The 27,325-nt window shown below is 42.5% G+C and overlaps 1 protein-coding gene across 1 annotated transcript; it reads left to right on the top strand.

The window, feature by feature from the left end:
• Window positions 1–11,839: 11,839 nt before the first annotated feature.
• Window positions 11,840–24,108, top strand: ANKEF1 (ankyrin repeat and EF-hand domain containing 1). The gene is made up of 9 exons (XM_059828445.1): window positions 11,840–12,185; window positions 12,649–12,848; window positions 14,338–14,487; window positions 15,214–15,337; window positions 16,250–17,072; window positions 19,920–20,146; window positions 21,413–21,582; window positions 22,789–22,932; window positions 23,983–24,108. Exons 1-9 carry the CDS (start codon window positions 11,840–11,842, stop codon window positions 24,106–24,108), a joined length of 2,310 nt encoding a protein of 769 aa, XP_059684428.1.
• Window positions 24,109–27,325: the final 3,217 nt, after the last annotated feature.

Genomic DNA, 27,325 nt, shown 5'->3' with positions numbered 1-27,325 from the left:
CCTATGTTGGTACTGTTCGGTGACTCAAGCTGGGCAGTTTTTTTAAAATGTGAAAGCCAGGGCTCAGTCTAATGCCCCCAGAAATACCAAGTTACTGTGTTACAGACATGATGGAGACAAAATGGAGCATCTCCCACAGGGCAACTGCACACCTCAAATCATTACAGCAGAGATGAAAATACGTTATTTGTAGGAATCGAGTAGTAATTTATTAGGAGTGATGGGAAGAGGTTAATGGAAAAGTCAGGAATGAGCAATAGACCCTGAAATACTTTGAATGGAGTTAAGTGGCTGTAGAAAGTTAGGAAGTGTCAAATAATAAAGTTGTAATATGGAAACAGTGTCTTGGCTAACTACAGTTCAGTATTTTTTCAGGTGATCTGGATAAATCTGTAACAAAGCCAATATGTCATGGCCTTTGGAAAATAAGTAGCATATTCCATTTACAAATGAATATTCAATCCTAAATGAACTCTGTCTTTTATCTAACGTCTGGATTAATCAATGTGTTAACCTAAAGTGTAGTCAGAGAGCTAAACACCAAGGTGACAGATATCAGTATGCAGTAGCAACCTGTAGCTTAGAAAGAACATATTCAGCCTGGAGCTCTGGTTTTGCAACTATTATAGGGAATAAGGTCTGATAAAAAAAAAAAGTATTAACTTGAACAGGAAAACTTTAGTAACATGTATCTATGAGAGTTATTGAGCACTGTGGCTTCATTAGCAGTCTCCTACTAACTGTTGTAGAAAAGATTGCTGGTTTACACATACACAGTTTTAAATTTGGATTTTGTGCCATGCCACAACCAAGCCAAGAACTCTGGGACCAAAAGATCCCAGAATAACTGGGATCAACTGTGGCGACACTGGTAGATAACAGGGCAGCAGCATGGAGCATTAGCTTCCCCCATATCAAACCAAAGACTCTGCTGTAGGTTGGCCTAGTTAACTTTTTGGTCTGAACAAGAAATTGCATCCTATACCTGGGAAGTCTTTCCTAATATATTTATTTAATTACTGAGAAAAGTTACACTCTCTCGTGGTGGGTAATTGGGCAGTCTGAGTCAGGAACATAGGTGAGATGAGCAAACAGACTGACTATTCTAGGTCCTCTCACGATACACTCAGCAGTGGAACAGCCATCTTACTGCACGTTTTAGATTGTGGAACATCTTCTCTTTCCAAATGCTGGATCCATCCCTGAAGCTGGCATTGGCAAGAGGACAAGTCAGGGCTCTCACCTGTTCCACAGCCCGTCAACAGCAAGATAATCGGATGATTATCATCCGCTCTCCTCATTTAACCACAACTGAGCAAGGCCAAGCAAGGGAATAGGAACAAGGCTTATTCCAACTGAACCAATTAATTTCTTGTATAGGAATTCCCCCTGCTTGACCTCAGGGATTTCAGCAGCCTTACCTTGCTTTGGAAGAATTGCTTTCATGCGCTTAGGCATTCTTTGTGCAGATTACCCTTCCTTACAGTAAGTAGCACTGAACTCAACAAGCAGCTTTGAAAACCAGATGTATCCTGGGCCTGATGGAGAAACATGCGCTTCTCTCTGCCTCAAAGACAATGTTGCTCTCCATTACATGGTCTCCCTTCTATGTGCATTTCTAAAAGCTACTGCAGTAAGTTGTTGCCGAGAGCCAGCACCACCGGATCTGCTGACACCAATGACATGAAATAACTTCCAACTGAAGATTCCTCCTTTATTTGCTGTGTTTGTGGTGAAGCATATGATCAATATTTTAGTAGCCTCACGTAACATCATATGTGCAACACTCCAGAACATTCATTCCTTCATTTTGAAAACTAAGAACTTGCAGAACATATCATCTCACATGGGGTACAGTGACAGGCAGGATGAGAACAGATGGGACAAATGAAGGCAGTTCGTATTTTCATTGCTGTCTAACATATCAGCATGGAAGCTAACTGAAAAACAGCTACAAAATTATTACCTTTTGTCTTCCCCCTCAGCTTTTTAATATTATGATCTGCATATAAAGAACTAATCAAGAGAGAGTCAGAGCTTCAGTTATTAACAGGCCTGATGCACTCCCACCGAAAGTCATCTGGAATCCTCCCACTGAGTTATATGTGTTCCAAGGCAGAACATTAGACAAGTACACATGAAAAAAAAACAGTGGGAATGATTCCAGAGTCCCTGGGCTTAATAGGAAAGAGACCCTCATAAGAAAGAGTGATGAAAGGGGTGCAACACTCCCTCCTCCACAGGTCTCGTAGGCTACAGAAGTTGCAGGATTAGTAACAGAAGCTTTTAGTGAACAAACATTGCTAACCAAGTCAGTGACAAACTCCGAGGAGCCCCAGAGCTGTCGGCTCTTCAGCTGAACTCCTGCCCACCTATGTGTCACTGGAAAGCTCACTCGACTCTAAGGATCCCAGCCCTCATCCTGGCCCATGCGGTACCTGGGGACCACATGCCGGGAAGCATGCAATTGCTGGACTGCCCCACCATGCCTTTGTTACTTTGCCACATCGTTGGGTGAGGAGTGCCTCCCTCTTACCCAGTATCCCTGAAATCACCTTTACCTCAAGTCAAGTTAAAGTGCAGACGCATACAGCCTGTACTTACAACATCCAAAATAAGCAACAGTTACAGTGTTTTAGGAAAAACTTAGGTGACAAAAATAAAAGAGAAAAAAGTACTCTATTGACACTACTCTTAAATCTGAAATAGTCCTCTCCCAAAGGATTTTTTGGGTGTAATGTACCATGCAGCAGCTTTTTTTGCAGTAGCATCAGAATCTGGAGAGAGTAACAGTAATAATTACTTGCGCAGTAAAAGGCTTACGTAAAAACCATGCAAACCCCAAGCACACCTTCCAGCTGAAGCCAGGCTACCACCTAGCCCAGCTCCCACTGATGTCAGCAGGACTCTAGTGCCAACCGGCACGAGAGTCCATACGGTGCACAGCCTCCTTCCAGAGGTTGGCTGTGGGACGTTTGTAGCATCCCTGTGCTTTTACATCAACAGATGAAAACCAGCACAATACAAAGCAACTGATACTGAGGATGACAGCTATATTATTCCACTTGTACTGTACAGGGCCTCTGCAGTGCTGTCAGTCTGGCACCTTCTGCTAGCACCAAACAAAACTTCACAGCCTTTATATTTCAAACACTTTGAAGCAGCTGTTCAGCAGTGAAATCTTTTAATGTGCAATTAGACCATTTTGGAGCTGTAAAGTGAGCATATTGGTAATGGGGGCTTTACCTATCGTGATTAAGCATGTACGTTGTAGGAGCAATTGAGGTTAATGTTTAAGAGTGTGTAAAACAAGGGGAAAACATATATACCCCTCAGTAATAATTGTTCTTTGGAATAATTCTGGTTAGGAAATAATTTACTATTGATTATCTCATTATCAGATGCTGACACGGTAGGCAAAACCTATCTGCCATGGATTCCACAGGTTGCATTCATCCAGGTAACCACAAAGCCGGTGGAACACCCCTGGGATCGTCCCAGGAGCGGACATTGCTCCTTCCTGACTGTGGGCCGCTAGAGATGTCCCTGTGTGGGAGGGGAGGGTGCATGCTTAGAGCATCCAGGACAGAGCAGCCTCAAGGCCACCCTAATGCGTATCACCACAAACATCTGGACAGCACTGCCCTCAGATGAAGACTGAGGTGGTGTGCAGACATCTTGGCCTATACCAAACCGTGCAAGAACTATGTCTCGATTTGTGCCATGACATGTTTCCCAGGTTCAGCTATGGGAGTTGTAATCTCCAGCTACAAGGCTCCAGGGTATGTTCAAAGCTCTGGGCAGTTTGCACCTTTCTTTCCTTAGTGCAGTCAGTTACATTTTTAACACCACCATCCCACTTGTATGCCTGCATTACCTTGGCACTCCTCCAAAACTGAGCTGTCAGCCAAAAAGAGCCCAACAGCCTGAGGCTTCAGACCTTGGAACAAATTTCCCTGGTGAGTTTTATTTATCTCTAAAGGCAGGGAATACTGTAACTTTCTCTAACAGGATTTTGATCGTATTTATTTTGGAGTTGCTGCAGTACCCTCATACCAGAGCAGCAGCCAGCAAGGCAGAGATACTCTGCTCTTGAAGCCACAGTGCTTTGAAACATCCAGTATGATGTTCAGCTGTTGAAAAAGGATGTTCTGCTTCTTGAATCATGAGTCCTCGTTATCACTCTCAAAAAGCTCACGGAAAGATGATCACCGTAAGAAAATAAATCAAGCATAAAAATCTAAATATCAAACACACACACACTTATACACACATCCACACCTGGGGTGAAATACCAAGTACCCACACTTCTTATGGTCTGGTTCCAGAGTTTCCACAATTTCCAGAGTCAAGTCATGCAGGTGTTTCAGACAGGCTCTTCAGTTATTTTTGTACGGGACTAAATTTCAAAATACATGTGCTCGCTTTTCTAATGCGCATTTAATGTGTGCTACTCTACAAAGTGAAAAAAGGAGCATTCACCTGGGCCTTAGGCCTTCAAGACACATGTGTCTCCTTGTTTGTGGCAACAGCAAAAGCAAAAAAATCTTACACAGAACAGGCAGGGAAAAATCTTCTGCTGTGCCATGTCTGCAGCATCTATTTAGTGCGACGAGGGAGAAAAAGGAGAAGGGCCTGGACGATGTATTTTCCGAAGAGGAAAGCGATCAACCAAGGCAGAACAGTGCAAGACTAATAATCCAGCCAACTCACACTGCGAAGTGCTAGCACGAAATAGCTACTGTACAAATGGCACTCCTTGCAGGGGAAATAATGCAATGCTTTATGCTAAAATGATGTTATCTATTGCTGTGACTCACCACACAGTCCCATGCCTTGCGTCACCCGCCCTTCCATGCTGTTGGACATGCATCCAGCTGCGCGTCACCACTTCCCTGGAAGAAGAGACTTCATATCAAAAACCAACTTTGTTGTTGAACTTCCTAATGCTAGAGGTGTTTTGCAAACAATTCAACAGCCAGTCTTTGCTAGGTACAAGACAAACAGCCTCACTGCAGCAGCCGACCTCTCTGCCGTTATCCCATACACGATTACTGAGCCCAACCGGAGCACCAAGGGCCAGCTGGCTCGCAGCTCTCAGAGGCTGAAATTAGACACTAAAGGAAATGGACAGAAAAGAAATACAGAGAGCTTGGGAAGTCCCAGTGAAAGCGGCGTTTGCCTTCTAGAATGACTTATGCTTCAACTCGCTTAAACAGTTTTGAGTGTTTTTCCCCATTCGTTGGCACTGACATTTTTCTCCTGTTAATAAATTTCTACTTCCAGTCAGGTCTATGAACAATTATGTTTCAATTCAAGTCTAACAGACCTCATTTACATTATAGTACTACACAAACCCTCTGGGGATGGCTATGAAGTTGGGTTATACACAGGTCTTGTAATTCCTTTTTTGTGGCCAGTGTTTCTAGTAAAATTTAGAGGTGAAATGACTATACTGTACTGCTTTCCATGGGAGGAAAATGAGGTCTGGCAAGAAAGTAAGTGAACAGTAAGAAAACATCAAAGGCTGTGACATCCAACTCCTTCCCTGTGGTGCTACAGAAGGTAAGGAATCACAGAGTCACTGAGATTGGAAAAGACCTGTAAGATCATCAAGTCCAACCACCAACCCAACCCCACCATGCCCACTAAACCATGTCCTGCAATGCCACGTCCACACGTTCCTTGAACACCTCCAGTGATGGTGACTCCACCACCTCCCTGGGCAGCCTCTTCCAATGCTTCACCACTCTCTCAGGAAAGACATTTTTCCTAATATCCAGCCTGAACCTCCCCTGGCGCAACTTGAGGCCATTTCCTCCTGTCCTGTCACTCGTCACTTGGGAGAAGAGACCAACACCCACCTCCCCACAACCCCCTTTCAGGCAGTTGTAGAGAGCGATGAGGTCTCCCCTCAGCCTCCTCTTCTCCAGACTGAACAACGCCAGTTCCCTCAGCCGCTCCTCATCAGACTTGTGCTCCAGACCCCTCACCAGCTTCGTCGCCCTTCTCTGGACACGCTCCAGCACCTCAGTGTCCTTCTTGGAATGACACCGAAAGCTTTTCCCCCTCCGAAGGCAAGGGGTGACAGGGGGAAGCTGGCGCACCCAGCACTGCCGGCACAGCCCAGTCGCCCTCGGCACAGGCCTGCCTCCGGCCCCAGGGCCCCCGCTCCGGGGATCGCTACACCGCGCCGGGCGGCCGCTCTCTCCCTCCCCGCCGGCGCCCGTCGCCAGCCTCCCCCCGCAAGCCGGCGGCGTGCCCCGTCCCAGCCGGAGGGCGGCAAGGCGCTGCTCCGCGCCCAGGACCGCGCCGCGGCGCTGAGGGGAGCTGCCGCCTCAGGCCCCTCTGCCCTCCCAGCCGCCCGCGGCGCCACGCCGTTGCCAGGACGGGCGCGCGGCGGCGCCCCGTTGCCAAGGAGGCGGCGGGCGGCAATGGCGGGCGCGTCGCGGGCCGGCGGGGAGACGCGGCGCTGAAGCGGGGGGGGGCCCGGCCGCTGCCGCCGGGCTCTTCAGGTAAGTGCCCGGGGAGGGTCGCGCTGGGGCTGCGACCTGGCGGGCCCGGGCCGCTCCGCGGCGAGGGTGGGCGGCCGCAGGCCGCGGCCGGGCCCGGCGGTGCGAGGGAGGGCGGGTGAGGCGGGGCGCCGCCTCCCCAGCTGCTGGTGAGGGGCTGGGGGAGAGCCGGCGGGGTGCGAAGGCCGAATCCAGCCCCTCGGCACGCCCGGGCAAGGAACGCAAGTGCCGGGCCGTGCATGTGGTGCAGGCCCGCCCCAGGGCGGGGGGCACAGCAGGAGCGGCACCACAGAGCTGCTGTGCTTCAGATTTCTCAAAGACATACTCCACACTAGGCATCAGCACCCGCCTTACGCCTGGCACCTCTCTCAGAGGAGGGCGGACTGGAAGTTACCTCAGTTTGTCCTTCTGCATCGTCAGACAAGCAAGTCCTTACCCCTTAAATACAATGTGGGTCAACGCCATCTCTGCAATTACTCCCTTTCCAGCAGTTTCTCTCCCTTAAAAGCCAGTCTCCTCTACAGGCCACCCATTCCTCTGAGTCGCAACCCAAGGAAAATCAGCTAACCCCAGATTTATCCCTTACCTGGCTCCCCCGGGCCCGCAGCACTTCAGGCTCTGTGGGAGTGGTTGCACACCCTGTTCCTTGCTCCCGGGTGCAGTGTCACCTCATCACCAACTCCCCAGCAGTCCCGGGGCTTGCAGAGAGCCGGAGCTCTCCTCCTCGCTGACCAACAACCTCCTCTCAGCCCCTGTCCCCAGCAGGTGTTGGTCTTACACCCGATTGCCAGGTGCTGGCTGGCCTGGAGGTCTGCCTGCTGCTCTGCCTGCTGCTGGCCCCTTGGGCTCTAGTACATTCCAGTTTGGATAGACACTGAACTGACTGGAAGTTGCAAGGCAAACTGAAGACAAAAAAATGCACGTCTTCTGATCTAATCCAGCCATAACCTCAGGATGGTCTTTACAGCGCTCAGGACTGGGCCCAGTTTCCCAGAGGGCTGTATCTGGGCCAAGATTTGAACACAAGATTAAAACCTGCTCAGTTCGGACAGGACGCGCCAGGGAAGCGACCATCACTCAGCACTAAGCTATGTCTCAGCCCAAGACAAAGCATTTCTTGAGAGTTAACACCAAGAAGGGCTCAAAGAGAAAACCCAGAATTATAGGCTATTCATTATACTGGAATTCAGTTTTAGGAGGATTTTGCAGCATCACTTCTATTAAACATTAATCACAGCCAAAAATCCAGTGCGATTATTTGCATAAAGCTGTAAATATAGTGTGGCACTGTTACCATATTGGTTTCTTTTATACTGGCGTATAGGGCTCATGCTTATCTCTATGGCCAGCATGCAAATGGATTAAATTTAGGAAGTGCTAAGCTATTTTCTCTCACTAAAGATAAAACACATGAAAATTTTGTTTACTGGTTTGTGAATAGTGATAATTAAAGGGATGTTTTCAGCTTGAGATGTTGAAACTGAAAAATGTTGAAAACTTTAAAAAAGGAGTCACAAGTGCTTCCAGCAGCAGTCAGGCACCAGGCTTTGACAGAGTCAGCGAGTGAGAGCCCTGGCTACCAGACCTTCCCTCTCTATCAATGTACCTCAATCACAGCTTGGAAAGCTTTGTGAGAAAACAAGAATCTGATTAAAATTATTTTCTTAATACTAGGTGTACGGGGAAAAGGATTAATCTGAATTTGAAATGAGTTCATGCTCTCAACCAAAACGACAATACAAGCTGGCAGAATGAAGGTAGTGACTCTGTGTATGTTTGTCAACAGATAAAATTGTTGCTAAGCAGATGTTACAAGCTTGGGATTTATGATTATAGCTTCATGAAGTCCTCCCCAGAGCATGACTGTCTCAAAGCCATGTTAAGAATCCCTCATTTTCCATTAAAAGATCTCTTACAGGTTGGGTGATAAAAACTCTGTGAAGTACGTATGGTTGGTAGTATTTACTTAATGAAAATTTACAGGATGCTGTAGTTATGTTTTCATTATAGATGCCTGTTTCACTTGCTTGTAACTTTACCTGACTCTGGCTAGAGTTTTCTATCCCACCTGTCTTACTTTGATTCTGTTACTGTAGAAACTTCTAATAAAACTTGATCCAGTCACTTTCAAGAAATACTGCAAAGAAATATTAACTGTCACAGTTAAAATGTTACGGTTGTCTTCATGTAAATTGTTGGTTCTTAATGCTTTGAAGCAAAGACTTTAAACTTGGTAGGATCTCACTGGTGGTTGAATTGCGATAACAACATACATCACCAATGCGATGAAAATAATTTCACTTATGTTTATGGAAATAATTTTGTTACTGTGTGTGAAGTATTAAAAAAATACCATGATAAGCATCTCAAAAGCACCAGGAAAAACTAATCAGGCTGAATTGCGACTAAAATTGTAATGAAGTGTAATACATTACCCTGTGAGCAAAAAGGAAAGTGCGCAGTAAGTGTAAGGTGTGCTGTCAATCTCATGTCCTGAATGGGGTTGCAGGGAGCAAGTAATACCTAATCACGTACTTATTTCGCTTTAGTTTCAGACTTGTTTTGCAAGCGTGTCGTCTCATCCGCTGGAAAACATGGCATTCTGGGACATGCTTGTTCTGGATGCTTATACTTTAGAGACTGAGTGTAATGTTTGTGCACCAGCACTGTTCTGAATCTCAAGGATAATCCGTAAAATAAATCCAAATCCATATGCACTGACTATTATATCAATTTGTGCCTTCATCGAATATTACTAACAGATTTTTACCAACTGCAATGCTGCTCATGTTCTGTAGCATTACTAACCAATTGCCATGGAGAATGTCGTTTCTTCACTGTTTGCAGGTTCAGGGGGGAGAAAGAAGGCAAGAAAAGGCATGTTTTGTTCCTAAATGAGTTCCTGAGAAAATGCTGTGCAAAATCTGGGTGCAAATAATGAATAACAGTGGGAAGAAAGGATCTGGTTTTTGGAAGTAAACCCAAGTTCCTTACTGCTGTGTGGTGTTGGGAAACAGAACAAGAGTATGAGAGAACATTTAAGCTTGTCAGCTCCATCTAAGTATCTTCAAAAACATTTATTTTGCTGAATTTCAGTGGTGTAAGCACTGTCAGAGCCTTCCCCACAGTATGTTTTTGCTGTTCCTCAACCCAGCCCCTGCAGAGTTTACACCACTTCTTTTCCTGTGCTCAGAAGCCAGGAAAAACCTCCTGTATTGAGGATTTGCTCAGGAATTCTTAACGTTTCAGGCTCTAAAAGCTAGACTCCATAGGGGACTCTAGTTTTCACTTCTACTAGGGCATTACCCAGAAGTAGCCTTATTTCTCAACTCTGAACTTCAGGACTAGAGTGCTGCTATAGTTGTAACGCCTGTCAGTAGAAAAAAACCCTCTGCATTTATTCCCTTTCACAGGACAATATGTCCCAAGAAGCATAACATGGTAGGGATGAGAATAAACAAGCCACAGGTGACAGATTTAAGTTATTGCTACTTAATGATTTAATTGTGCAATGTAAGAATATACTTTATATGTGATGAGAATGAGGGCTGTGTAAGACCTACACAGAAAATAATTTAGCATTTAAGCAATATCATTTTTAAATGAGAGAAAGCCCCCAAACTGTGGGAGCAGCTGACCTATTCTGACCAGATTACATTGCAAAGAGAAAGTCTTTGCATTTTAGTGCCCACTTAAACGCTTCTACAAGTGAGCACCTTCTAATAATAGTTCAAATAAACGCTGTGTAGAGCTGGTCAAAACTTTTAAAATGACAGTTTTTCTAGCAAAACAAGAACATTTTACAGTATTTTTGCAACGTTACATAGACTAGAACGGGCAGCTTTTGAGTGGCTCCAGGTGTTGTAAGGCCCTTCCCTACCTTTTCCTTACTCCTCTCCTGAAACACCTCTGCTATTTTAACTCTCTTACAGGGGAGGAGCGATCAGCTGTGGTCAGATGGTGTAACAGAGTTGGTTTGCACGTAGCGCCTAACTCAGGGCTGCAGGTATCTTTATGCAGCACGGCCAGATGCACAGGGAGAGCGCATAAATAGGCTGACCACAGAACTTCAAAAGAAACGAAAGACAGTAGTTACAGAAACAACAACTGGCATGTTGTACCTGTGATACAAAAATTACTGCGCTCTATCCATTCCCAACATGCATTTTTTTCTACTTTTCCTACAGTTTTGTCTCAGGCTTCTTTTCCAGAATGGGAAGTGTTGCCTCAAAAAGTCTGTTGGAATTGTTCATCCTTCTGCATCTCTCTCTTAAAACTCACCTTTTCTTGGACATCCACAAAGCCCCCAACAGTAGCCAGGCAGATTGCTGAGTGGTCCCATTTACAGGCTATATTGCTAATAAAAAAAACCCCACAAAACCCAAGTATTCCCTAACAGGACACTGTTCCTCCACATTTTTTTGTTGCGTGTCCTGTAAGGACACTGTTGTTTTTGGAGGACAGGCTGACCCAAGGCATGCTGAAGCTGATAGGAAGCTTCCCATCCACTTAAGCAAGCTTCAGAAATGGTCCTTATAATGCCTGATCCTTGCTTGGCCCTCCAGCCACAAGTGATGAGACTATATAAAAGAGGCTAAAAAGCCTTAAAAAAAAGGTCAGAATTGAGGCAAATGCAAAGCTGGTTTCCTGCACTGCACTTTTCTCAAGAAGCATGTGTTGCATCATCTGGGGGAACCTTTTTCCAGGCCAGTGCCCTACTGTGTGCATCTTTTTTTCCCCAAGAGTTTTGCTGCAGAGAAACGCAGTTTACTCTTTTATGTACATAGCCCAGCAGGAAGTTCATGCATCAGCTACCAAAAAAAAGAAGGTGCTCAGTTACTGATGAGGTGATGCTAGTATCAATTTTATGTTTCAGCAGGCGCAGAGGACATTGTGACTTGTGATTTTTTTTTTTTTCCCCTTTGAAGTACTAAAATGACAGATGATCAGCCTCCCCTTAGGCTCCCGAGTAATTCTAGATTATAACAGTTCCTTGAATGGAAAGCAGTTACCTTACAGTTTCTTAACTTAATTTTCACCTTGAATGAGACTTCTTCAGAACAGTTTGAAGATTAGAAAGAACAATTTTGCAAGGTGCTGTATGTGTTTATATAGTCTCTATATATGCTGTATGTACTAAATGAGATAAATTAATTCAAAGCTTAGTACTCTGTCAAGTTAAAGTGGATATTTTCATGCCCTGAATATAGTTTGGTTCCTGTTCTTACTGGCATGTAATTATAATCTCATCTCTGAGGTTACATGTTTTCTTCTCTCCCCATGCAGAAATTACTTCCTTGAAAGAAGCCATTTTTTCTTATTCCAGGATGTTACCGGTTGATAACAGACTTCTAAACTTACAAATCTACAAACTTCTTCAGTGCGTTCACCAGAAAGACAAGAAGCAAATAGAAAAGCTGGTCCAGAATGGATTCCCAGATCTCATTAACTTCTCAGAGCCTATGGAAGGATATAGTGCCCTTCACTTGGCCTGCATTAAAAATGACACTGACATGTGCAGCTTCTTGCTGGAACAGGGAGCTCATCCAGATGTCCAGGACAAAAAGGGACATACTCCAGCGATGAAGGCAGCTGAGCTAGGCCATGAGTTGGTTTTGGATTTATTAGCAAAAGCTAAAGCAGATATGACTGCTGTGGATAATGAAGGGAAAGGTAAGTAAAAGGGAACCTTAACAGACCAGAAATAACATGAAATGACCCCTTACTGTGTTACACACTTGCTATGTATGTTGTGTCCAATCTGTAGAGAGGAACCATGGTTGAGGGTAATCCTTACAGCTCAACAGAAGCTATTGGTCATAAGAGCTTTGACGAAAGTGAAAATAATTCTCCCTGAACAGTCTAGGCCTTTAAATCATAGGTCTTTCCAGTACGTAGGTGAAAGAGAACTTGCGATTGAGAAACGTGTTCCTCCCATGACCTGTCACATAGTAAATTTTGGTTTACTCCCCAAGTTCGAAGGCCCTAAACTACAAGTCTTTTTTGCATGTGTATACCCTAAGAGAAGTTAATGGGTCTCTACTGAAGGAGTTTGTTCAGCTGTGAAGCTTACAGCCTAAGTAACCTTTCTAATAATCTAGTATTGCACCTTAATCCCTGCTGTTTTTCTTTGCAGGTGTTTTGTTTTACTGCATTTTACCTACAAGGCGGCACTACCACTGCACGCAAATTGCCTTGGATTATGGTGCAGATGTTAACAACTGTACTACTGATGGGAAGCCTGTATTTCTACAAGCCTGTGAGCAAGCTCATGATATTAAAGAAATATGTCTGAATTTCTTGGAAAGAGGAGCAAATCCCAATGCAAGAAATCCAGTATGAATATTTCTGTAACTAAGAACATATATACAGGAGTATAGAATAGTTACCAGACGACTAGAGTATATGACCTTAAATTCTCACATTAAAATAATAAAGCAGTGAGAAGTGCTTAACTCTGTGGCCATACCTGTTCCCTTCTTCTGTACCACCCTATTTTGCAGGAGCAGGGATTTAAGTCTTCTGCTTGAACCACGTATCCTGATGTAGATTTTTGTAGATTAGAGTGCATGTATTTTACAAAACCAAAATGTAACTGGGCCAGCTCTTAGGAGTTGCAGTTCACTGTACTTCAGTGGAGCAATGCTGATTTATGCTTTGCCTGGACGTGCTCTAAGGTTTTCAGGGTTGAAAGAATGTTCACTAAAACATGAATCCAGCATGAAAAATCTGATGGGGAATCAAGGCAGGGATAAGACATAAGAAACTCTTTTCTCTCGTTTGTACATCTTAGTAATTTATTTGTTTACTTCCTTAAATTAACGAAGACCTGAAGGAATGCAGCTCTGTGCTGTTGATCACGTCAATGAGCTCAGGTTTCGCCTTAAAGCTACCCATGGCTTTTGCTTTGGTCCTAGTTTTGCAGTATCCTTCCTAGCTTGTAGCTATAGCAAAACCAATGTTCGGACATCCTTATCCCATCCTCTCATGCACGTGCCCGCTTCATGCACTCAGTGTACCTGCAATATGAGAAACCTGCATTTTTTTTGTAATGTGATGGGCACGTACCTGGTCACATTATAGGGATGGTTTGCTTGGCCCACGGAAAACCAGATATTGGGGAAGAAAGTATGGTTCAGCAGAACGACATCCATGGCTCACTACTCTCTTTGTCCCTCTGTAGAGTGGCAAGTCAGATATTCTAAGTTGCTGTGGGCCAACATGTTAATAGCAGGTGATCCCTGATCCAAGATGTGCTCTGTTCTTGGGAAGGTCACCAGATCTACCAAAGTCAGACATTATAAAGAAAATAGGTACTGCTAATCACAAGCGTACACTATTAGCTAGAAAAAGAGACAATGCTAATGTTTAGAATGTGAACTTTTCCTCTCAGACAGAACAGCAGTGAAATTCCCCAGTTGCTCTGTCTTCCCCATAACACTCCTCCAGCCATAGCTCCTTATGCTCTTTCATGATAGAGGTGGTATTTTGTGTTAAATTTTGTAAACATGCATGAGAGCATGCACACAGAATAAAGAATTCCTTAACTAAGGAACTGATTTTCATGGGGACTATTCAAGGGACTCAAGCTACTAATCCTCTTGAGTCACTGGGATTTGACTACTCATATTTTAGCAGCATTATGACTGGATTCTTAAAGTTTACTTAAAAGTATCTTTAAAACTATTTGATTCGTCTCCTTTTTTTGGCAATATCTAAAAGGAGACCTTCAGTTTTATGCCACCTTGCAACAATCAGATCATATTGTTCCAACGTGAATTAGCAGACAAACCAAATTCTGAATTGTTTTCTTCCTACCTTGCAGGCTACGGGTCGCACAGCCTTAATGGAAGCTGCAAGAGAAGGCGTTCTCGAGCTGGTGCGTGGTCTGCTTGAGAGAGGAGTCGATGTTAACGTGTTTGACCTTGAAAGACACAGTGCTGCACATTTTGCAGCCAAAGGAGGCTTTTTTGAGGTATCATCATTTGTGGCGTTAAAGCATTGCTGCAAAGCCAAACCTGGGGTGTTCTTTGTTTTTTTGGGTTTGGGTGTGTTTGTGTTGGTTTTTTTTTGAGTCCAGTATCTCAGCTGATCAAAGCAATAGTAATCAGCAATCAACGGCAGCTTCTTTTTAAGTATCAAAGGGAATCCAGCAGTGATAGAATCTCTCTCATAATTGCAGAGCCTTTTTTGCCAAGGTACCTCTGAGTGTGTGTGCTAGTCTGACTGTGTGGTGTGAACAGCTCCATTGGAGAGCTTGTGTCTCTCAACGTGTAGCATGTCACAGCTGTGTGACTTGGATGAAACATTACCATTATAAGAAGGGCACGTGCAAACAGCTGCAGGTAGGCACTTTCTTCCTTATCCCCCATATCATCTTCAAAGTATATAAAATTATGCAGTTTTTATTGTGCATGAAATGTCAGCGTTACTTTAAGACAGTGGCCTGCAGTAGGCTGGCAGGAGTGAAGACTGTCCTTAATGTCTACAGCTGAACAGGGTTTCTATTTCCTCAGTTAAGCAAGCACAGTACTTTAAAAAACTTGAATGTTATGTGCACGTTGATCAGCTGGGCATGGGAGAGACGTTCACTATATAAACTGGGAATATATGATATTGCATTTATTTGTAAATCATTCTCACACTTCCCTATCTTAAGAAACAGGCAAGATTTTTGGTGGTACTGTCTTTGTTTTTCTAGATTTTGAGAATTATTTCAGCTTATAATGGAGACTTGGGCCTGATTGCTATGAATGGTAACACACCACTTCATTACGCTGCGGAGGGAGGATTTGCAAATTGCTGCAAGTTTATAGGACAAAGAGGTACATTAAAAATAAGTTACTTTGCAACTGTCATGCATATTCTTTTTCTGTGCTAAAGGAAAGATTTCACTTGGCCATTTACGAAAGATTTGACTCTCTGGGGTATCATGTGGCATATGTAATTCTCATTAAGAAGTGCCTAACATAGGCTATTATGACTTATTTCTACTAATGTGGCCGAGATAAAACATTCCTTAAAGAAAGCAGCAGAAACATCATGGGTTTGTATAATTTAGAACTGGACCGTATTAAGTGTTTCTGGTTTTAGTTGTTTTTAGAAGTATCATACTGAATCTTCCAATAGAAAATTAATTTTTAGTTTGCTGATCATTTCAAAAACTTATCTCGGTGTAGTCACGGAGAAAACTTGGCGCCCATGGGCATTGAAACGTACTGCAAAGAAGCTATGATCATTTTCTAACTTAATCAGATAATTATATCACTTCAAGCTTTGATTCAAGAGCACCATGCAAAATCCTACATTCTGTTCTTGCGATTCAAACATTTAACTAGTGGTCCATCACCAAATTGCAAGGTTGGGGTATAGAACAGTGAGTGACATTTTAATCTTAGTTTGTTTCTTCTTAATGTTGCTCACCACTTCAAGTAAAAATGTAAAATTTTCACCAAACTTCTGCCTTTCTGTACATATTCATGAGTGGACAGATAAGCAGAGCATGGGTTGCCCAATGAATCTCCCTTTGGGAAACAAATACGGACGCATGGGTAACCAACCTTCCAGTCTGAGATCAACTATGTCATTCTATCTGCTATCGCTATTTATAGTTAAACCAGTATAAAATTGTAGACCTGTGGCAATGACTTGCATGTATATTGCAAGTCTCTGATATTACATAATCAGTAATTACTAATTCCACGGCATTATCAGCGAAATCGTGTCTATGTTTTCAGGCTGTGATCCTACGTGGACAAACTTGTTAACAAAGACCCCAAGAGCCGTTGCCAAGGAAGGCGGTTTTAAAGCAGCAGCAGCAGAATTGCGTAAAGTTGAAGATACCTTTATAAAACAGTCCAAGGCTGGGGCTAAGGAGGACAACCCCCGCTGGGCACTGAGGCTGTACGACTGGTCCTTAGAGCACCAGGCTTCCCTCCGCAAGGCATTTGAGGCTGTCGACCAAGGAGATGGGATGGTAGCTAAAGATGATTTTATATCAGTTATTCAGAAGCAGTGTGCCTTTGTGGACGTTGAACAAATACAAACTGTTGCTGAAATGCACGAAGGATCTCACCCTGAGGGAATCAACGTAGAAGAATTTTTTAAAGGCTCTAAATACTTGCAGAAAAGCTGTCTTATACCATCCTTTGGACCCAGAGGGAAGAAGGGGAAGAAAGGGAAGAAGCGAAGAGGCAAAAGAGGCATCGCCATCCCCATGCCGATTTGTGTTATTCCAAAGAGCGCATGTCCGCGTAGGGAAGATGGCTTCCCTGTGTACATGATTGAGGCTGTTCAGAGCATTGCTGATAGCTACCGTTTTAACCGAGACCACCCATCTGCCCATCCCGTGCACGATGACCGTGCCTGGTATATAGACGAGCCAAGGAAAACATACATGAATATTAACTACCTTGTCAGAGCAGGAGACATTCTGTCTCTACAGAAAGCATTTGAGGAGGGTGTGCCAGTAGACATAAAAGATAAATATTACAAAACACCTTTGATGGCTGCATGTGCAAGCGGGAACATAGATGTTGTGCAGTATCTTCTGGAAAAGGGGTAAGATCATTTCAGAGATTTTTTTTTTTTTTAAATTGCTGTTTTGGAAAGGCTTTCAAAAGCATAAATTTCCAGTAAACATTTGGATGCAACAGGCTATGGTTTGGTTTTTATTTACATAACATTTAATATTAAAGTTAGTTCCATAAGATCCTGAGTTACAGAGGGTTAGTTTATTATTTTTCACATTTTGGTAACAGGGAAATAGAAACATCCCAGAGGTAAGTTCCACACGTCTGAAATTTTTTGTGCCTGGGCTGTTGACGTTTTGGTCACATGCAGAATACCTACAAAGCCAGTCTATGGGAACTGCAGTTTATACCCATGTCTCAAATAGTGCATCCTCAAAACTTCAAAATCAGATGAATGATTTTGGGGAAATCTGGCTCAAGTAACTTGCCTGAAAGCATCAAGGTACTCTTAGCTGAATCATCAAGGCAATCCGGGGCTTCCCCGTCCCACATGCCAGGGCCTTTGCATGCAGATGTTTTAAGGGGATAAGCCTTATAATCACTTTCCTCTGCAGCCTTGGCAGGCTGAGGCAGCAGGATTTACACCAGAAACACGTGCTGCTATTTAGTCTGTTCCTCACTTTAGAAGTGCTTCAGCAATTTCGTAGCCTACAGACGCACTTGTGAAAAATCTTGGTGACAGCTTAAAGATGAAAGCAATTTAAGAAAGATTCAGTCATACTTGTGTAATAGCGTAATCTCTTTTTTATTGTCAGACTGCTGTAACTCTACAGTCATTCATATAAACGCTTAAATGAACATTTTCCAAAGATATTTACATTAGCTTTGTTCTCTACCTATAGCTAGAATTCATTTTAACATTAATTTCTAAGGATAAGTGGTTGTTGTCGTTCCTCCAATTCCTGCAAAGACCTAACAGCAGGTGGACCTTTACACACCCTGGTAATTACACTGACATTCCTGGAGCATATGGGAAGTTGTGTGAATGTGTAAATTCAGGTCTTCCAAAGATAAGGATGCAAGAGTTATCAGATTAATCTAGCAAATTAATCTCCACTGCTTTCATCAAGCCTCGCTAGACAGCACTGGAGTCACATCTCATCATATTTAACAGTTAGACCTAGAAGTGTAATAACTTAGTTTAAAAAAAAAGTACCAACTTTGAGATTTTTAAATTGTCGGAAATCAGAAAGTGGAGAGGAAGGTTATCAGTACAGTGTTTAGCTTTGCATCTTTCAACAGCGTGGACTTTCAGATACTCTTGGTTTGGCATGGGAGTTTACAATATAACCTTTTCAGTATGGTATCACAATCCCATATTGAATAGAAAACAAAACACTTCTCCAGAGCTATAGAAAATGCTGAGGTTTAAACATAAATTGATGGTATCTACTTTCTATCTTGTTCCAGAAAGACTCGGAAGTAAATGAAATTTGGGCTAAAGGCAAATTCAATGTATGATCAGGAGAAAATGCTGAAGAATATTTAAGTCAGTGCGGTGTTGTCCCTGTTCCCTTTGATCGGTTTGTTTCTGATGAAACGAAGTTAGCGAAAAGGATTCAGGGGCAGACAGAGTATCAGTACAGGCATGGAGGTTGGGTTGAGAAAGTGGAGTAAAACTGGAACAGCTTATTTTAAGGAGAAGTATGAAGGAAATGATGACTGTGTACGAATAAACCATAACAGCTAAGCAACTGAAAGATAATGCAGGTAAAACTGGTAGGTCTGGGGAATGTACTGCGATAAGATCTCACCAAAGGTAAAATTCTGAAAAAGATTAAAAAATTAAACAAGAAAAGATGAACAAATGAATCTGTTCTTTTGATCTAGAGTTAAATATTAACCATCTGACCTGAAGAGCAAAAGGCTATCCCTGAAAGCAGCTTCCTTCATAATTTTTCTTCCTCCTCCCTCCCTCTGTATCTTTGGGGGAGACCCTAGAGTAAATGGGACAGTGACCCTAATTTGGTTCAAGACCTCTAGGCTGTCCTAAATTCACTCTGCTTGAGTACTGGGGAATCCCCTCATGAGGTTTTGACCCTTTCTGAACTCACGCATGGCACACGTGGGAGATCACAGATCTGGGCATGGTCGTGGGCTGTGCTTTCTTCAGAGATACAGGGGAACCATATTTCTTCCCTTTTAACACCATTGAGGGGGTCTAGTGGCTCTTGTTCCCCAAGCCTTGCTTTTGCATGACCCCAGCCCAAAGCCTCCAAAGGCAGCCACTTGCTAAAGGGTTGATAATGCTTTTCCCCTCAGCTCCACCCGGAAGCAGCATATTGCAGTATCTCCCCCAAGCTAGCGCTCGCATCCTCCAGAATGTGCCAGTTTTAACCTGGGTGCAGAAACAGATCTAGTCCAGTAGCACAATGGCTGCAAAAGTTTTAAATACTCAGATTTTCTGAGATAGACCTCCTGTAACTCATTTGTAAATTGGACAGTAGGCAATTTTGCCACATGTTTTAGAGCACCTATTCTTGGCCCAGAAGCTTTCTTTTTTGTATTCCTTAATCTACTCTTTGCCATTCCCAGTGAAGCTGGAGCACAAACACTAGCAGCATTTTACAGGACGAAGCTGTTTGAATGCCTATTTTTCTCTGCACCTGTGAAAACCTCCATGTAGAGGACATTGTGTTGGCCTAGAGGGGGACATGATCACCACCCAGGCACACTCTTACAATTAATATTCCATGACAAGCTATATATCAGATACTCAAATGGTTTCAGAGTAGCGGTAGCAATATGACAATTTTTATTTATGTTGAATATGCCATTGCACTGGGCAGTTAACGTTGATTGTGCTTGGAGCTGTGGACATTACTGTGTCTAGTAGCTAGCTTCCTCTGCCGCAACGCCTCTTATTCTTTTGTAGGGTTGATGTAAATGCCACAGACAATTTCATGTGGACTCCCCTCCATCATGCTTGCTATAACGGACACCTGGATATTGCTGAGCTGATAGTGAAGGCTGGAGGAGCAGTGGATGCCCCTGCAATAGGCAATGCAACCCCACTAATGAGAGCCATTGAGATCTGCAGATTGGATATAGTCTATTTTTTAATCGATGCAGGTGCTGACATCCAAATGACAAACAGCAATGGTAAGTATCAATCTCTCCCCAAAAGGCCTGTTTCCTTACATGCATACATGTTTTATTAAAAAAACTAAGTTCTTGGAACACTTTGAGAAGTGCTCTGAATTTATAATTGCTATCAGGATTGGGATGAAGATAGGACTTGGGTTCAATTATTTTCCAACAGCATGGCATCACTATTCTAAGTAGTCAGCTTTCCTGGGTTTTAAACATCTAGAAAATAAAGTAACATGATTAATTACATGATTAAGGAGGCTGTTGCTCCTTACAGGATATATACAGAGTTATAAGTGGCTTTAATGAAAAACAGTCTAGCTAGTTATTAATATTATTTGATGAAAAATTAGATTTTAGTTGTAGCCAGTGTATACTCTGCCACCCATTTAAATCACTTATTTTTTATGCACAGGCACCACTGGTTAAAAAAAAACATTCTCGCTGCTTAGCATGTAAATATTACCTCCTGAGAAAACAGTGACTTAACAGGAAAACAAATCTGAACTGATATTGAAGTGTTATCCCCTCACAGCAGATCCCCATTCAGTATTATTTCCTCTATTTTTGGAGTAATTTAAACAGTTAACATTTATCACATTTTAAGCTCTTGCTCTAACATAGGAAGCAACATTGCTACATAATGAGACTTTCCTTGCCAAAATGCCTAGTAGATGAAACCCTGCTTGTAGAAGGGATGTGTTTTCTCCATTTCTGTTACCATGTGAAGTTCTAATTCACACAGCAGTTTAGTCTCACAATACTCTACAGCCACAGGGTCTCATCTCATAAGATCCAGGAGAGTTTTTCCTTATTAAGCACTGAAGGAGTTCAGCCCCATTTAAACCATGGGGCTTTCCCTTGACTCCTTGCCAGCCACAGAGCAAGCACTGGAAGTGGGAGATACCTACAATAACTTGCTTTACAATCCTAACCTTGTACTATGCTAGCTGTCCTGTAGTGCTAAATGCTCTCAGCTCCAAAGGCCAAAATTGCAATCTGCAGGACCAGTATACTAAGCTGCAAATATCAGGACATTAAGAGCAAAGCAACCACTCCAGGAATTCCTGCAATATTTTGTTTCAAGGCTTGTTTCTGCAAGGCCTATTTCTGCAAGCAGTGCTGATGACCACCAGTCCTCACACCAATGTCAGGCACACTGCTGGCACACTAAATGGTTAATAAAATAGAGGCCTAATTAAATTCAGTTGACTTGCAATAACAAGTGCCAAGGTTCATTTTCATGGCTTATACAGGTATTTGGTTTTTTAAATACAGGAAAGAATGCTCTTGATATTGCTAAAGTATTTGCAGATTCTAGAATAATTGATCTGCTCCAAAATAAACTGGAAAATTTGCCAAAAGTACCAGAAAAAAAAGAAGCAGAGAAAGAAAAAGTTGTGAAGCCAAAGTCACCTTCTACACTGATGCCTGTAGAGGTACAAGCTGTGAAAAAAGAGGTATGAGAGATGGTAACAAAGAATTGCTCTTCTAGTAGTAGAGTGCTTCTTTCTTTCATTTATTTGCCATTGATGTCTCTCTAAGGCTATAAATCAGGCAGTTTTATTAAAGTGAGTCTTTTCAGAAGCCAGTACTTGCTCTTGGCAGTACTAGTACTTGTTCATTGGTTGAAATTTTGACTGGGTAATTATATGAACTTCATGTCTTCCCCAGTCCCACTTAAGAATTGCATCCTGTATCACTGACAGAACACAGAAAAGTATTTCCTCTTCTTTTCCCCCTCCTTCTGAAGTTTATGGTCATCCAGCTCTGTTGTGGTAAATACCGAATGACTGGTAACTGTAATTTCTTAAAGGGAGCACCTGTTTCTTCACAGGATAAGACCAAGGCCCTTCAAATTCGTAGAATGGTCTTTTTATTCTGCTAATCAAACTCACTGCGGCGGTATCAGGCTTGCTGGCTTCTCATTTCCCAGCTCATCTCATATCCTTCCTCTTCTACTGTTGAGCTGAGTCCTGTTCCTCAAAACCCACACTGATGTTTGACTGTTGCACTTCTGAATGCCTTTCCTGCACCCCCCAGGAGCCTTGAGTACCTTACTGTTGCCCTAGTTCCCAAGCTGACATCAGCCTCTGTGACCACATCCTGGTTGGCTTATTGTGGATGAGATCTTCCTGATTTACCAGTGGTACTTCTTAGTCAGACCCAGGATGCTGTTTAGAGAGAAAATGGACTTGTATCTGCATTGCTGGAAGTATCCTTTAGCAGCCCTGCCCTGGATGGCATAGTAAATATGTCACAGTAGTCAAATGTTGGTTTCCCACTTTCAAAAACATCTTGAATCTGTCAGGGATAGTGTAGGACTTCCATACGCAGGAGGACGACAACCTTAGGTGCTTATTTATTCATCACCCGGCACAGGTTGGGATCACCAGTGGTACCAGGTGATTGTCTTGTGACTCTTAAAGAGTAGTTAATGTTTTAGTGTCCAAGAACTGAGTTATCCCCTACCTTTTAAAAGGTTTTCCCCTCACAATTTTTTGTTATGAAAAATATCAGCTTTAAGAAAAACAGATTCTGAATGGATTAATACAACAGTCAATAGATAGCAAAAGAATATGAGAAGATCCAGGGTGTATGCCTTGCTTCTGAACATGATGTATTTGTATAGCTGATAACTTCTTCTCTTTCAGCTTTCACAGGTATCTCTGCCAATTGTAGAAAAATCCATTCTTGAAAAGACCACACATTCTCTTAAGGACAGTGTTATTTATCTGAACTCTTTGATAACCAGTGGTGCTACTAAGAGAGATGACATCACATTCAAACCCAGAAAAGTACGTACAGTAGCAAAACATGAGTGCAGTTTCACATTCATGTAAAGGTAGACCTTACTGCAGATAAAAACCCAGAAGAATCTGATGAAATGACTTCACAAGTCAACTAGCTTATAGATGATGTGACATAGGCTAGAGAGGTTGCCACAAAAAAACAGTAAACTAAAGGGTTCATATATATGTGTATATGTATTATATACGTACACATATATTTATATAAAACAAATTACCATGGAAATCAAGCTCTTATCAGGTTTTAAAATAGGATTAAAGTGGACTTGCAGTAAAATACAGATGCAAGTACGTTCATGGTATGGATTTTTACATTCCTACACTTAAAGGATAGGAGTCCTTGTGCATGGGACTAGCACCAACTTCTAACTTGCCTTCTCAATTAGTTATCACACAATGGCTTATGTCAGTGACAGTTACTGAACTAAATGGATCACAGTACACTAAATATTTACTTCCTAGAGTTAGAATACTGGAAATATAATTTTTGTATTAGGGACTTGTTAATACTCATTTGCAAATAACTGAGAAACAGAAAAAGAAGATCAGAGAGAAGTATTTTTTTAATATTATTTTTTTCTTCTTACAAAGGAAAAGAATAGCATAGCTGACTGAGAGGTTTTGTTTGGAGTTTGTTTACCATTCCCTTAGCCCCAATTTGTGCTAGTTTCTGCAATGGTCTCAGGGGAATAAGGCTACATTGCCAGTGACTCTACGGCTAATTACTATTTTCCACTCTGAGGATCTTGGGCCTGAGTCAGTCATTCTAAACAATTAGCTTTGGCTCTTCTTTCCCACATTATCGCTGATCGGAGCCCATGGCATGTTATAGATTGGAAGTGACAACAAGAGAATGCTTTCCTTATATGGACACAAATGGTTGTGGTATCTTCTGCTGGGAGGCCACACTAGTTTTCTTCTATGTCTCAGGGTGGAAAGGAGTGCTAGAACATGGCTCTATTTGACTAACAATATCTTCTTAATGTTTCAGTTGCAAAAGTCATATCCAAATTAACTACAAATACCTTTATTTTCTAGATTTGGACCCCTGAAGCCTCAATAAAGGAGCTAGTAAAAAAGCAAGAATTGCTCCGTGAACGCTTTACTCTTGATGGCCACTCAGAAAGCTTCACAACCCCCTTTAATAGAAAAGGTATGGAGTAAGCACACCAGCTGGAAGAAGCTACTTCACTACATATTTTGAGGGGACAAAGATCTAAAAGGTTACTCTCTGTAAAGAAGGAATCATACAGTGCTCAGTAAATGTATCTCAGTTATGATTAAAAAAAAAAATTGTAGCAAGTTTTTCCTCTGTAGGTTGTGTTGCTTATACACAATCTTTTGTTAAGGGCTTAGTCTGGAAAGGTTTATTCCCATGTGATTCTAAGTCTTGGAGAGGGCTCATCATTCTTCATGGAATGGCCACTGTTGTGACACATACGTATCCTTTATCTTTGTAAAGATATGGCTTTATGAGGCTATTTTTCACCCCAACATGGAAGATGCTTTACCCTTTCTACTAAAAGGGTATTAAATATATGAAGATAGCATTCCAAAATTATTTTGGACAAGAATGCTCTTGGCTGTCTGCAGAGATAACAGAAAGTACAGAATTTACAACCAGGACTCCTACCCTCTAGCTTACTGCTTTCATGTTCTCTCTCATACACTTGCAAGAGGGCATAAACCTTTCTCCTCACTCATTGAGGATATATTCCCCAACTGCAGTGTTGCAAAGCTGTTATCAAGACCTTTAGATATTTTTGGCAAACTTGAAAAACATTCAGAGATTTTGTGAATGCAAGTTCTTGTATCAACAGCTACATCCACAGCTAATCCAAATCGGTGCTTGCCCCAAGACAGCAGTCAACAGATATTGTCCCTGCCATTAAAGTGAGTTCTTTGGGTGGGAAGGAATTGGTGCCTTAAAAGTAAGCTGAGCAGGCTGCTGTAGTTTGGTATGAAGAAAAGGTACTGAAAGTTCATTATACACTACCTATAATATCAAGATTTGTGTGATAGGACCAGGCCAAACCAGCCCACGTTCTACTGAGAGACTCAGCGTCTTTTGAGTTCTGTTGATTATCTCTTCAAAATGGTTGGCAGCAGGGAAGTGAGCCCAATTTGGAGCTTCAAAAAGGCAGGTGATAAGTTTTCGGTAAGCAGAGGCTGGAAATACTGGGAATGTTTGGCTTAGAGAGGAACAAAATGGGAGAGAATACCATAAAATATATCTAAAGAAGCAAAAGGTGTGGAGAAGTGAACTGCAACCTCCTGTTTATTCTTTCAGGAGATACAAGAACATTCAGACTACAGAAAAAAAGAGAAAGCAGCACACATTAAATACCATACAATGTGTAAATAGCCTGTGGAACCCTCTAGTCCAATTATCCTTGGAAACTTAAAAAAAAAATTTACATAGATTGTGAGAAGAGTCTAGTTAGCTAATACATAAGGGATAAAATCCCTTGTGTTTCAGGACCTCAGCTAATTACTATTGGCACATGAGAAAGTTTTCTAGCAATGCAGTTCTGTCCCCAGTTGTCCAGTGTGGTGATGTATCTGTCCCTTAGGAGAGAAGGCAACACTGGCCAAGACAAACACTGTAAGTTAAATCAACTTGTGGTTTGATAGTACCTGTTCTTTAACTTTTTTTTTTTTTTTTTACATTGTGAGGCTTCAAGAGCTTTCTGGCTCAGAGTACAGCTAATTCTGAAAATTTGTTTTCAAATGTACTTATTTTTTTTAAGCTGCAAGCCTTGAACTCCAGAATCTGAGCTTCAGACTGGGTTCTTCCTTCTGGTTCATCATTTCTTGTAAGAAGGACCAAGTTTTGCCCTTGTTGATGTGTGTGATACAGCATTTCCATGCCTGGATTTGCCTAGGTGTGAGGGTAGCAGAGTGAAAGATTATTGGGGAAAGCCTGTGCAGTCACATTCTTAAAGACAGCACCACTGCCTGCAGCACTCCCTTTTTAACTCTAGCTGCACATCCGAATGCGATATTTAGTAGATAACCAAGCCAAATGCAAAGCAAGTAGATGTATCTAGTGAGATACTATTTTCAAATACCACACTACTGAAATATTATTTGTATGAACATGGTTGTGCACAAGTGGTTTGAAGTTGCTTACACAGAGAGAATATCCTGATATGTCTAGCATTTTAATAGTTCAGTATAAAGAAAAAGACTTTACAGGCAAGTGAGATACCATTTCAAGTTTCAGCTGTCTTGGCATTCTTAGTATCAGCATATCATCTTCACCTGTCAGCATAAACTTCTGCTGGCTACAGATGATTATAAATAACAAAAATAATAGTGTTAAAGCTAGTCATAGAAGGCAGTGCAGGCGAGGAGCAGGATGCCCATCAACCATTGTAAATAAAACTGTATCTCTAAAAGAGGAGAGGCATGGGGTCAGTTTGCTAAACAGTAGCCATCAAAATAAAAATCAAGCAGCACCATCAGGAACTCCTAACTCATCCTGTAAGGTAAGACTCTTCCTGGCAGAGTTATGTCACAGAGGTTAGCTAGGAGACTTCTCCACTGTTAGAGGCAGTTGCTCAGCTCTCCTCTCTGGAAGTGCCATGGAAGTACCCCTCACTTGGGTAATACTGCTGTGTTAAGATATGGACCGTTTTCTGCTGGCTGTGTTCATTAGGGTAACTGTAGGCAAATTGACAAGAACTTGAACGCAAAGGGAACAAGGTAACCTGGCCAGCAGAAGGGGCTGTCTCTTGCAGCAGCTCAGATCATGTTGTAGAATTAGGCTTGTTAGCAGGTAGCCTCTGAAAAGGTTCTTCAGAGAAGAAGGTGCCGAGAAGAGGCCATTTTCTATTCCCATAAGAAATCCTTTGAGCACCATCTTTGTGCTTTTTCATCCCAGACTGAATGGGCTGCAGACTCTCACAGTCTTCACATGTTGTCCCACAAAAAGAGGGGGGAGAAGACTTTTGCCTCAGCTATACGCAGTATGATGGCTGAGTAGAAAGAAATATTTGTGCTCCTTTGGCCTGCTGGCTTCTTCTTAGCTCCCTGGTCTTCTCCATAGCAGGCTGCCCAAAGAGTTGGTAGACTTGTCTCGAAAGCAAGCACCCCATCTCTCACCCTGCCCTCAGCCTGGGACTGGCTTTCCACAGGAGCACAGTGCAAAACAACAGAAAAGGCAAGACAAAGTGTCATCACACACAACACAAGGTTAGCCACTCGATCCCGTGCAGTTGTGAAGACAGCTCATTTTGTGCAAGAGGAGAAACATTTGCCAAACATACACGAGGGACGTTATACATGACTCCCTGTCCCAGGTATTTCTGTCCCCACCCCCAGTTGTTTTCCTCAGGCTAGCTTGGATAGTGCTTTTTGCTGCTATTACAGGGCTATA

This window comes from Gavia stellata, chromosome 23 (assembly GCF_030936135.1).
Source record: "Gavia stellata isolate bGavSte3 chromosome 23, bGavSte3.hap2, whole genome shotgun sequence".
NCBI classification, from domain to species: Eukaryota; Metazoa; Chordata; class Aves; order Gaviiformes; family Gaviidae; genus Gavia; species Gavia stellata.
Note: the sequence above shows the minus strand (reverse complement) of the source record. Positions and strands in the feature narration are given on the sequence as shown.